Source organism: Pagrus pagrus (genome assembly GCF_965226575.1).
Source record: "Pagrus pagrus genome assembly, chromosome: 20".
NCBI classification, from domain to species: Eukaryota; Metazoa; Chordata; class Actinopteri; order Spariformes; family Sparidae; genus Pagrus; species Pagrus pagrus.
The window spans coordinates 1818286-1832118 of NC_140207.1; the positions used below are offsets into that span (position 1 = coordinate 1818286).

General features: G+C 41.3%; 1 protein-coding gene across 1 annotated transcript in view; it reads right to left on the bottom strand.

The window, feature by feature from the left end:
- The window catches only part of LOC311249799 (uncharacterized protein), a 39066-nt gene that overhangs the window by 11053 nt on the left and 14180 nt on the right, over positions 1 to 13833 (bottom strand). Inside the window, exons 9-14 of the mRNA XM_084341115.1 lie at positions 10652 to 10793; positions 8761 to 8894; positions 7685 to 7764; positions 5700 to 7572; positions 4632 to 4805; positions 2072 to 2245 (exon numbers count right to left, since the gene is read on the bottom strand). Coding sequence (XP_084197241.1) covers positions 2072 to 2245; positions 4632 to 4805; positions 5700 to 7572; positions 7685 to 7764; positions 8761 to 8894; positions 10652 to 10793 — 2577 coding nt within the window. The remainder of the gene's footprint in view (positions 1 to 2071; positions 2246 to 4631; positions 4806 to 5699; positions 7573 to 7684; positions 7765 to 8760; positions 8895 to 10651; positions 10794 to 13833) is intronic.

A 13833-nucleotide genomic window follows, 5' to 3' on the forward strand; every position in this document is an offset into this window, starting at 1 on the left:
GATGCAAGTTTAGAAGACAATGTTCCTGCTTGAAATCATTCAGTGTTTAATAATCTGTTCAGATTATGTGTTGAACCTGCATCCTGAACCCAACAGGATGCAGGTTCAACACTGTCAGATACACAAAGTGACAAAACAAGTATATGGTTACTCAAGGTGCCTAAATGTGTCCAGTTCATTACTGAGGAAGTCAGTGGTTATCATGAACTGATACCATGAAGCCTTTTATGTGATAAGCAGGACGCTGCTTCTTCTATAACAATGAAGTTAAAAGGACCATAGACTTGTGTGATTATATGTGGGGAGGGGTTTTCTTAAGCCTGTGGTCTGTGCCTGTGTGTGTTTGCTGCACATCTCTGAGGAACAAATACAGAAAAACACAACCACAAACAGCAGTGACACTATTTATAGTAAATTACCAGTGTTTTGTCAGATTCACTCACAGAATCCTGCCAAAATAGGACAGATGGTGAAAGGATATGGAGCCAGATCAAGGCCAAAAGGTTTGTTCATCACAAAAATAAATGTATTTAAAAAATAAAATTTGAACTTGAAAGTTCAAGTTTTGATCTTGAATCATAAAAAAAATCAAAAACATTTTCAAAATAAAAGTAGGTGAAAGAAAAGGTTCAGTGTTTCCTCTACATTCATTTAGGAGTGGCGGGCCGCCATTCCTAAATCCTAGCCGCCGCTCCTTCGAATTTAGTTTTTTTTTTCTTCTTTTTAATTGTCGCAAATACATCACCGCCGCATCATGTCTCACAGCAGAGTCCTGCACTGTGTCGGGTGTCGCGAGTGCTGAGGTTAACTAGATAAATATCTTGCTCAGATTGTTACACTCTACAGCCAATAGTATCGTTAACAGCGTGTGCTCGCCTGACCAATGACAGTGCAGTGACCCACACGGGGCGGGATCTCAACACGGAGCGGTGCTAAAGTTTAGCTGCTTAGCTAGCAGGGACTCGTCGCGCTGCTACGTTATCAGCTGAGCCTGGATGCAAACTCTGCAAACAGAGACTGAAATGATTTTCTTTGATTCCAATGTGTGGAGGAGTCGCCAGTTTTCCACCGTGGGAAATGGCCTCATGTCAGCTGCAATGAAAACACTGATGTCTTTGGTTATTGCTGTGGCTCGAGCACTTGACTGTGGAAGTTGAGATGTAAAAGCATTTACACATGTCAGCACAACATTCATACAGCTGTTCATGTCAACACAGATTAATAACATGCTGCGGATCTCAGTCAGGTCTGGAACTAGAGGATCATCATTAAATAAGACATGTAGGGCTGTATGTAAGGGATAATGTATAGTTCGGAGGTTGTTATGGAGAAATAAACCCCTTCAGGTCGTATGGAACCATATGATTCCATACGACCTGAAGGGGTTTATTTCTCCATAACAACCAACTAACTATACATTATCCCGCTTATTACACGGCCTTACGAGTGAAATATATCATAAATAATCACCCACAATGATTCAGCAGCGACATGGATCGCTCGGTAAAGTTTTAACTTTCACTTTCGGGGCCGGCCTAAGAGAGGAGCTGGACAGCGTGCTGTGGTTGGTGTAACGCGTTGAAAGTCCAGCTGTCTGGCTTATGTTGCTATATGTTGCCAGGGCGGATCAGAGCGCTGTCCCTAGCTGCTCTCATGTGTCCAGTCACAGACATGATCTGACGACTTTCAAGGCCGGCCTGAGAGAGGAGCTGGACAGCGGTGCTGTCTTGCTTATGTTGCTATTTGCCAGGGCGGATCAAAGCGCCGTCCCTAGCAATGGTCTGTTATACTTGACGATGGTCATTATACAGAAATAACAGACCATAGAACGCAGCGATGGACCAATCAGAGAGCAGCATTCAATAGAGCCGTGTAATAATTAACTTTAACAACTAACTGAACATTTTCTACAGTTTCTTGAAGAAACAGAAGTCTTTTGTGACTGAAGAAGAATTTTAGCTCAAGAAAACTGAAAATATGAACCAAAGGAAATCTATAACTTTATCAATGTAAGTTATGTATGAATGTAAACTCAAATATTAGTTAGCAGTAACAGAGTCAGTGAACTGACCTCAGAGACTCCAGTCTACAGTTTGGACTCTGCAGAAAATCACACAGCAGCTTCACTCCTGAATCCTGCAGCTCGTTGTTGTCCAGGTCCAGCTCTCTCAGATGGGAGGGGTTGGACTTCAGAGCTGAGGCCAGAGAAGCACAGCTGATCTCTGACAAACTGCAGCTCCTCAATCTGAATAAAGAATAAATGATGTACGTTTAGAAGACAATGTTCCTGCTTGAAATCATTCAGTGTTTAATAATCTGTTCAGAGCTGAAGAAGGTTCAGAATGAAGAAGTTTAGAAAATGGAAACTCCAAACACCTGAACCCAACAGGATGCAGGTTCAACACTGTCAAATACACAAAGTGACAAACCAAGTATATGGTTACTCAAGGTGCCTAAATGTGTCCAGTTCATTACTGAGGAAGTCAGTGGTAGAGTTTATTATTTGAATTCTTGGATATTAAAAAAGCTGGTGTGCAAATGTTTATTATGGTCCCAGTAATATTTGTTGTTAGCGTGCACTGAAGTAGCAGATCACATGAAATTTTAATGCAGTTTTAATCAAAAAGGTTATATCCTGACACGTCAGATTGAGTAAAAAGACTTCATGTAAGTCTTCAAGTCAAAAAAGTCAAACTAAGTACACAAAAGTGATCAAAAGTCAACATGTAACATGTAAATGTATCTACGTTTTCTGGCAGCAGTTGAGACCTTTGGGCACCAACTATGTCTCCTGCAGTTGAAAAGACACGCTCACTTGGAGCGGAGGTAGCAGGGATGGAAAGGTATGCTATCTGTGTAGAGGTTCAGGACCACTGGGATGGTGGACTTTGATTCCAATGTGTGGAGGAGTCGCCAGTTTTCCACCATGGGAAATGGCCTCATGTCAGCTGCAATGAAAACACTGATGTCTTTAGTTATTGCTGTGGCTCGAGCACTTGACTGTGGAAGTTGAGATGTAAAAGCATTTGTCAGTGTTGTCCAGCCTTTCAGTGTTTTCTTCACAGGCACGGTTGATTTTAGTACAGAGCTGTGGTGGTTCTGTAGGTGTCTTTGCATAGTGCTTGTGTTAGCCGCGGTGTACGGCACTATTTTCATACAGTTCTTACATATTGTTTGTGTCTCGTCTGTCAGTCTGTCGCTGTTTATTGTTTCCATCAGGTACCAAAATGCTGCCACGCGAACGATTTAAAAGTGGCGGGGGCATCTTCTATGTTAATTTTGAGTTTAATGTCAGACTCCATCATGCTGGCAGCTGCTCTGTCTGTTATGTACTAATATTGCAAGACAGCTTTTCACCCCGACGAGAAATATCGTCACGTATTAATATTGTGAGATCTCGTGCTAAAAAATCTCATCACACATCTAGAAATTACCAAATGGGAGCACATCGGGTGAAAGGCTAAAAAAATAGGGAAAGATTCCTGTGAGGTGTTGGTGGATATTCATGAGAACGAAATCAACCAGCAGTAATTCAGAGTCAACTAAATTATTCAGCCTTGGAGACTTGCAAGTAATGTGTATAAATAATGTGAGCAATTAGAAAGATACCTGAAAGAAATGTCCTTTGTTTTGTGGATTTTGTGTGTTTTTATGAGTATTTAAATATATGCATGAGAACGGGCTCGACCCTCCCTACACACTCAAAACTCCTCAACACTGAACAGACAGTGACTGATGTCAGTCTGATGTTTCACTTCACTTGTTGGGGAACTCAGAAAGTAACTTAGCATTAAGTAATTAGTACGAATGAATCATCACTAGTGTTTGTCCTCTAAGCAGCTGGTTTATCAGGAACGACTCATGAAGAAAGTGGTCAGTATGTTGATTCATGGATATTAATGAACTTATCATGACATCATTTTTATTAATACAGTATCTCCCAGTCTGTTGTTCAGAAACTCATCATTATCTATTAAATATAGTAGTAATTACTCTCATTTTGTGTAGAACGTTGTAAAGTGTTACTGAATGTCATTTTATAAACTTTTCTATTGTTTTGGTCAAACTATGAGTATAATACTGATAATGTTTGTCAAATGATGAAGTCAAAACAGTTTGAAACATTCTGTTCGGAACAACATTTGCTATTTACATCAGTGGTCCAGCTGATCTACAGCAGATGGATAAATACCACCACAGGTAAGAGGAAACAATATATTTATATACCATGGTCTGGGTGAAAACTGGATCCTGATTGGCTGCAGGCTGTCCATAAACTTTTGGTATACCAACACCTCTGGAAGTACTCGAGTAGTTCCAGTGAAACTGTCCGTTCTAAATTAATGATCTTGTTTCTAAAATGAGTGGGACTGGCATCAGCTGGATGCTAACACTTACAAGTTAGAAATAAACTGAATGAAAAAAATAAAAACACTGAATAGAGTCCTTCAGTGCAGCCTCCTCTGAACACCACAGAATGGAGCCATTTAGATTCACAGAAAATGTCTCAAAGAACTGACATTTCTTCAGATTTATGCTGCTGCTAATCTTCAGAGTTAATTAACTAAACTGTTTAAGTCTCAGTGAAGGGTTTGAATTGAATATATGGAAAAACAAGACAATGAACCGACCTCAGAATCTCTAGAGCACAGTTTTGACTCTCCAGTCCAACAGACAGGAGCTTCACTCCTGAATCCTTCAGGCTGCTTCCACTCAGGTCCAGCACTCTCAGATGGGAGGGGTTGGACTTCAGAGCTGAGGCCACAACTTCACAGTGAGTCTCTGAGAGTCCACAGTTATAAAGTCTGTCATGACAAAGATATTACAAAAATGTTATTATGAAAGAGGACACTTTATATTTACTTCATGCATTTGATGTCAAAACAGTTTGAAACATTCTGTTCTGATTAACATTTGCTATTTACATCAGTGGTTCAGCAAACCATCTTATCTGTGTTTGACATGAAACAGTTATTCTCATCACTCTCTAAAACCTGCAGACTTTAAATCTTTGTTTTATTTTAATCCTTCAGATGAAGGAAGAGAAAATGTAGTTACATTTGGGTTTCCATGATGTCCACAGTCTGTCAGTGTGATCTGATCCTATGTCTTTTGCCAAAAAGTTAGATTAGTTTATGCCCAACACAGTGTTAGCATGAGGGTGAGAGTGCCAAAATTAACATCATCGCACGTCTTGTGCCGAGCATGTGGGCTCCACAAATCATGGTGCTGAATGATCGTGCCATTTGCTCACTGTGAAATGTCTCTAAACCGACATAATGAGAACAATAACTGCATGAAAGAAATTCTCAAGGACTTTAGAAACATCACATGAAAAATGATACAGATCTTATTTTAAACTCTTCAGTATAGTGGTTAAAAAAACCTCTTTCATTAGTTTCACCAGGGTTTCTTCTATCAGCCAAAGAACGATTAATAGAAGAAAAACTGTCAAATTTAATGATCATTAGAAATAAATGGAATAACTGAGTTCAACAGCCTGACAGCTATAAACACATCCAACTGAAACATCTACATTGTTGCACTCATGGTAAGTGAAACATTTTTTAAATAATCACAATTGTGTTTAAAAATGTAACCGCTATTTCAAAATAAATGATTTTATAGTTTGTATATCTGAAGAATTAAAATGCTAATCTACACTGATTTATAATGTTGATAATCACATCTGGACTCACAGAGCCATACTGCAGTTCCTCACAGCTGGAATCAGTCTCAGTCGTCCCTCCTCTGATGTTCTGTACCTCCACAAGGAAAACTCATCCAGAACCTCCTCTGACATCTGCAGCATGTAGGCCAGAGCTGAGCAGTGGATCACAGAGAGTTCCTTCTCAGATCTGTTCTCTGAGTTCAGGAACTCTTGGATCTCCTGATGGACTGAGTGGTCGTTCATCTCCATCAGACAGTGGAAGATGTTGATGCTTCTGTCAGGAGAGACATTATCTCTGTTCATCTCCTTCAGGTTGTTGATGGCTCTCTGGATGATTTCTGGACTGTTGTCTGTCTGACCCAGCAGACCTCCTAAGAGTCTCTGGTTGGACTTCAGAGAGAGGCCATGAAGGAAGCGAACAAACAGGTCCAGGTGACCATTTTTACTTTCAAGGGATTTCTCCATGACTCTCCTCAGGAAATCATCCAGGGATGGGTAACGGGCCTCATGGCTAGAAAAAAACTTAGAAATCTTCTCAAAAACAGACTTTGGTTTTGAGTCTTTTAGTTTGAAGTCTTTTAGGAAAGCCTCCAGGACCTCTGTGTTCCTGTTGGTGTAACAGCGGAACATGTAGACTGCAGCCAGAACCTCCTGAATGCTCAGATGAACAAAGCAGTAGACTGTTTTCTGGAAGATCACACTCTCTCTTCTGAAGAACTCTGTACAAACTCCTGAATACACCGAGGCCTCTGTGACATTAAGACCACACCGCTCCAGGTCTTCTTGGTAAAACATGATGTTTCCTGTCTCCAGATGTTCAAACGCCAGCCTCCCCAGCTTCAGAAGAACTTCCCTGTCAGCCTCCGTCAGCTCCTGTGGACTCGTCTCACGTCCCTCATCGTACTTGTGCTTCTTCCTCTTTGTCTGAACCAGCAGGAAGTGTGAGTACATGTCAGTCAGGGTCTTGGGCAGCTCTCCTCTCTGGTCTGTAGTCAACATGTGCTCCAGAACTGTAGCAGTGATCCAGCAGAAGACTGGGATCAGACACATGATGTGGAGGCTCCTGGAGGTCTTGATGCGTGAGATGATTCTGCTGGACAGATCTTCATCACTGAACCTCCTCCTGAAGTACTCCTCCTTCTGGGCGTCAGTGAAGCCTCGTACTTCTGTTACCCTGTCAACACGTGAAGGAGGGATCTGATTGGCTGCTGCAGGTCGGGAAGTGATCCAGACGAGAGCCGAGGGAAGCAGCTTCCCCTCGATGAGGTTTGTCAGCAGCACGCTGACTGATGACTTCTGTGTGACATCAGACACGACCTCATGGTTCTTGAAATCCAGTGAAAGTCTGCTTTCATCCAGGCCGTCAAAGATGAACAGAAGTTTACAGACAGCGAGCTTCTCTGCTGTCACCTTCTGTAATGTTGGATGGAAAACATGGAGCAGCCTGAGAAGACTGTACTGCTCATCTCTGATCAGGTTCAGCTCCCTGAACGAGAGCAGAACCAGCAGACGGACATCTTGGTTTTCGGAGCCCTCGGCCCAGTCCAGAGTGAACTTCTGCACCGAGAAGGTTTTTCCAACTCCAGCGACGCCGTTGGTCAGAACCACTCTGATGCGTCTCTGTTGGTCAGGTGAGGCTTTAAAGATGTCGCTGCACTTGATTGGAGTGTCATGGAGGGTCTCCATCTTGGAAGCTGTCTCTAGCTGTCTCACCTCATGTTGGGTATTAACCTCTTCACTCTGTCCCTCTGTGATGTAGAGCTCAGTGTAGATCCTGTTGAGGAGGGTTCCACTTCCTGTTTCATCACTTCCTGTTTCATCACTTCCTTCAGTCACACGTTCACATCTCCTCCTCAGACTGATTTTATGTTCATCTGAAACCTCCTGCAGAACACTATCAGCTGAAAGAGAAGAAAATATTCTGGGATTAAATTGAGAGCAAGAATCTTGATTAAATCAAAAAGTTCCTGTTTTCAGACATGAAGACATCAGCAGACAGATGTACAGTCTTACTTTGTACAGTGTTGGTCTGACTGACTAACACTGGACAGCAGGACAGCTGCTCCTCCACAGAAACACTTCCCTCTGTCTTTCTGAAGAGATAAAGGAAAATCCCTCAGATTAGAAATCACAGATCAGTCTGACAAAAGAGAAGACAGACTGTAAACATAAGTATGTCTTCTCCAAGCTCTGAATCTGGACTGAACTCCCAATCACTAACAGTTTGTTTTTGTCTGAGTCACAGTGGAGCAGTTTGCATCATTTCATTTTAGTGAACAAACTTATTTTAATGGGAAATTTTATTACTCAAACAAAAAGGACCACAAAACATGACCTCATTAGCAGATATTAAAAACTTAAACCATACTGGACAAAGTACATGGCCACGCTTAGTACAATATACCCTCCTCTTTTTACAACAACTGTGTTTGATAAAAAAGGTTTTATGAAGATAAAAACAATGTCAGAGTGAAGATTTTGGGAAAGTTTCCATGAGATACTTCCAGCCCTCATCAATGGAGCCTTTTCCTTTGCAAAGATATAGAAGAAATCCTCACTTGTAATTAAAGCAGAACATAAATCCCTCATTTGTGTCATTTATCTATCTGTAAAATACTTGGTGCTCCTCATCCTGACATTCAGTGAAAGTTGTAATTCTTGTCTTTTTAACAGATCATTTGATCATCTGCAGTAAAGACATTGGGACGACTTCTGCTCGTTTTCATTCATCAGTAATTCTTCCATCGCAGCAAAACACGTTGCATCAGCCATCAAACTCCTGAAGGTTTAACTGAGCAAACTAAACACTTTTAAGACTAAATTTCTCTAACAAACAAACAATGAATGAACTTGAAGTATCTCACTAGCCAACAATATTTAGGCTACACCCCATGATGCAACACTCCGGTGTATTCAAGAAGAATATCTGATGTTGACACATAATTGTCTTGTCCCTACGTATAATACAAGTCACAAAGTTTTAAAATGTAATTTACAGAAAAAGGATTTTGTCCTATATTTGGGCAACTACAGTCATGTAATGGTAATGATTTAATTATATAAACTGAAGTTAGTATCAGTTCTCTTACTGTGTGTCTGAGGGTCCAGGTTCATCGCTGAAGTTCTGAGGTGGTCCTTTGGACGGGTCACTCTTCATAGACAGACAGCTGGAGACTGGAGACTCTGCTCCGCCCTCCTCTTCCTCCACACAATCACTCATCTTCTGCACTTCAGAAAGCACTGAGGTAAATATGTAGCACATGGAAGGAGAACAACATGAACCAAGGAAGACAAACAGGTGAAACAAGATGCAGAGGAGGAGGGTGTAAAATGGAGATGGTGAAGCCTGCAGACTCATCACCCAATGTGATGCTAAACAAAAGTGACATTTACAAAGATCGGCCATGTCTCTGTCTAATTAAGGGACGTCCCTCAGTATGATGTCCTGCTCTGTCCACTCAAAACAGAGACTCAACTAACTGCCTGCACACTTTCTCTGTCAGTTGTTGGTTGCTTCCTCCATTTTTCATGTACCCGGATCACCTGCTCAGGTTTGTGGTGTGATCAACTTATCAGCTTCTCTCTGTTATTCTTTGCTCTATAAAATGTAACTTCACTGAATAGTCCTGCAATAGATGACATGTTTTCATAAGCTTCTCAAATACATACATGTTTTGTGATATCTCATTTAAATTGGTGTTTATCAAATACAATGATTGATTATTTTGAAATCTTTTGTTTGAAATTAGCAAAACTAACAAAAAAAGCTTTGCAATATGGTTTCAACCTCAAACGTTAGAGGCTCATAGTCCTCAGTGTTAAATATTACACATTATGTTAATATTGCTACAACACAATATCTTGAATGCCTGTTCAGTTTGATCAAGTCTATAAGACCTTTGACCGTTAGATGTTTAATTAAGGCTGAACCTGCTGATAATGATTCACTGTGTAACTATTAAACCATTTTGTCAGCTGTACCCGAAGTGGTGGACAAAATATTGAATGTAAAATTCAATCCAGTAAAACAAAACCACTGTCGTCTTCTGGACTTGAGTCGGTCTGAGAGGTAACCAGTAACACTGACAGTGAGCTCAGAACATGAGAATCAAACAAGTCTGTTCAAGAGTCTCAACCAAGACTGAGAAGAGGAAAGTATCACATATACACCACATACAGTCAGAAGTACTGATCCGGATCAGAGACTTTGACCACAGAACAATATTCATGTAGAAATAAAACTCACCCTGTCTCTGACTTCTTTTCCTGCTGCTGCTGCTGTCGACTCAAAATGAACTCTGACTGACTGAACACATTCACTTTTATTGTTTTATTGTCCCTGTCCTGTTTTCATACACTGAACCTGAACCACCTGCTCAGTGTTGCTCCTCCTCTCGTCATTTACTGGAAATCATTGTGGACTTTAATCAAAGTTTCTCCATGACCATCTCCCTCATAAGTAACATAGATAAACCAAACACAGCAAACTGAGTTAAGATCACTGTCAGACAAACTTCCTCTAGTCGGCTGAGTTTACCTCCTTGAACAATGTTTGTGGTTGTGGATCAGCTGAAGAAGTATTTGGTAACGTTCAGCTCTTCAACGTGAGCTTTGTCCTGGAACAGCTTCTTCACAGACATGTTGCTGCTGCAGTCGTCTTTGTAACACCACAACAACTTTGTCACTTTCCTGATCAACTCTTTCCATAAAAACACACATCATCACAAACTCATCTGGAAGATGGAAGCTACGTTTCAGGACATCTCTTCACGTTTTCACTCAGATAACTGAACTAAATAAACTCAAAAAATCTCACGAAAGGAAAAATCCTGACACTTATTTTCTTTCCTGAACAGAACAATTCACCCGTCCAGCTTCTGGGTTCAAGTTTCTCTGTGACAGAACTGAGACGAGCTTCATCACCTTGTTAACTCTGTTAAAACACTCATTCAGACTCCACAGACATGAAATCAGACTCACCAAGTCTCGCTTTGTCGTTGCACAATCACGTCTGCTTTGGTGAAAATCAATCATCAGCTCACAGAGTAAAAATGTGGAAATATTCAGGCTCCACGCCGTTTTCGTTTCTCCCGCCACTGATGCCCGACTCGTCCTCTCTCCTCTGCCGCTTCATGTCTCTCCTGTCCCCGCCTGTCGTGTCTTCTCGTCCCCGGAGTCAGAGTCCTAATCGGATCCATACCGTCCCCGCTGTCTTCACACTGACCTCTGTCGGCCTCAGAGGTTGTGTCTGGTCCCGGTCCGGTGTTCACTGGGAGGTGGTTGAGCCCGGTTGAACTGAGCCCCGTTGCCCGCAGCGACTCCCCTCGTGATCCGCGGTCCAGGCAGTAACGGCCAACTGAGCTAATGAGCTAACGGTAGCTAGCTAAAGCCAAGAATAGCTAGCTACCAGCAGCTGTTGCTAGCTAGCTCCGTTGATGCTATCTAACTATATGTTTTGAGCTTGAGTCTTCAATTCTGTTAATATTTTACAAAAACTACAAGTTTATCTAAGAAGCGACCAGAGTTTGTTGGCACTCGGCGAATGTTACTGCGGTTATTTCAGCCCGCTTGGCCGCCATCTTGGCCGCAGCCGCCCGTTAAGTCCCGTCTCATCCTGCCGGCAGCGAGTCACGAATACAGTCCTGAATGAGTTTTCCTCCGAGTCACACTGAACTCAGCTTTAATAGAATAAAACAGCAGCTCACTCACACCAGCCTCGTTTCTTTCTGTCAGCACGAAGCTTCAAATGTTGAAGTTTTCTCTCATCTTTTCTTTTCAGTCTAGACAGCGGGGGAGAGGAGCTGCGCATGCGCGTCAACTGCCACCTGCAGGAACAGGAAGTAATAATTACTAAATAAAATGAAAAGTCTTTCTGTTGACTCAATATTTCTTTTGATAATTTTTACTTTATTTTAATAGAGTCTGTATTATTTTCAGTGTGTGCTGATTGTTTGAGGAAAGGATTTATGTGTTAAAACGGCCTCATGACTGAGGCGATGAAGGCAGCAGCCACTGTGGCAACAAGCAGCAGTTTGAAGGATTGTTACAGTAACAATCCTTCAAACTGCTGCTTGTTGCTTTGTTGGACTTTGCTGGTTCACACTCCAACAAAGCCTCGACCACATTCCTGAACCCTGGTTCCGGTCCGGTGCCTCTTTATCCACTGACAGATCCTCTGAGAAATTATAAAAGAGGACGACATCCATTTAGTTTTTTGTCTCCCTTGATGTTCTTCATGGTGTTGGTAACACACATCAGTCATTTGAAGTAAATACACGTGTGCTGACTGACACTTCCTGGTGGAAACACACCAACAGATGCAGCGATGTGTCAGGAAACAGTGAAGAAGACGACTGGCAGCAAGCAAACATGGATATTGTTGTGGAGACAGAATGAAAACTGAGGAACCAGAGAAAACATCAACATGTTTTGTATTTAAGAAACAAACAGGAGAGAGAAATATTATTTTAAGATACCACAAATGTCCATGAGACTAATTCCTGCTGAGTGTTCTGGTGTCTGAACAAGATTCATGTGAAACATTTCTTTAAATCTTTAGTTTCTCTAAACACAGTTTAGTGTCAGCTGTTGCTCCACACTTTTACTCTCATGTTGGATTGAGCTCAAAATGACAGTCCAGCTGCTTTTATTTGACACAAACTGATTTTTCATGTGGATTTAGCAAAGTCAGACTGAGCCTGCTCAAGTTCTATTAAAAGTCAGAACAAACCCAGAGAATAGTCCAGTCACTTTTATTTCTATAGAGACAAATGATAACAGAAGTTTTCTCAGGGCTCTTTTCATACAGAGCAGGTCTGAACTGGACTCTTTATAACATTAACAAAGACTCAGTAGTTCATAAAAACAGCAGCAACACTTTACACTTGATTTCAATTCTCATGTAACTGCATGTAGTGATCACGGCTCCATACTGATCATTTCAACTGGGACTTTAACTTTGTTGTTGTTGTGAAGGGAAAAAGCCTGAAGAAGCACTCAACACAAACAGACGTGAACATAAAATACATCAAAATATAATAAAAATATGTCAAACAAACACTGAAACCAGCACAAGCTCACCAAAACAATCTGTATCAAAAGACGGAAAAAATCATTTCAAATCAAGTTCAATTAAATTATAATGACACTTGAGATGTTTGTAAAATGACGTCAGTCAGAAAGAAAGTACTGACGTCACCAGTTCAGTTCTCACTGCACACAGAACCTGGATCCATTCACACAAACCAGTCTGGGTCCAAACAGTGGAAATGGTGACATCTGCTGGCAGAAAGCAGCTCCAGCAGGACCACCAGAACATGAACGGTGCTGATGACGTCAGCTTCAACAATGATGTGTGTGAGAAAAAGCTCCACAGGTTGACGTCATGTGTCTGTGTTGATCATGTGATGTGAAAACCAGCAGGCTCTCACATAAAACTCTGATAAACTTCACAGACTTTAAAGTCAAACACAGGATTTGTTGGTTTTCTGTCAAAATCAAGATAGTTTTATATTTCTGTGTACTTCTAATTGTTTTACAGACATGATTAATGAATATAAAGTGTAGAATCAGCATGTTAAACACATCTTTTTAATATCAAACATTATAGAAAGATGAAATATGAAGCTGCTGACTTTGCACCAAAATCCAGACACAAGTCAGTCCAGAAGATTCAGTAAAGCCTCGATTGAATCAGACTGTGTTCAGATTTGATCCACTTCATTTATTATAAAATGACAAACAGCTGATATTAGTGGTAATAAGCAGAAGTTCACTCTGCAACATCAACTTCTACTGTGAACTTCCAGTGTGACGTCCCCTGGGAGGTCTAGGGAGTCGACTGTGGGGAGAAACACATTACAAAATAAAACAAGCCCCAAATCAAGCTTAAGGTTTTATTACCATAAACAAGAGAACAAAACCACCACGCCTTCTTCTCTGCGCACTTTTCAACTGACTGAGTCTCCTAAGAATTGAACCATCAACCTCTGAAGTTCAGAGCAGTCCTCTAACAGCCTGAGCTGTCCGATCAGACAGGTGAACTGTGTCTCTCAGAACTTTTCAATCTTTCTTTTGGACTTCAGGCTTCAAAATTGAACCCACATCAGTTTTCGGAACCAGAGCACCTCAAGGATCAAACCCACAACCTCAAATCTCAGAGG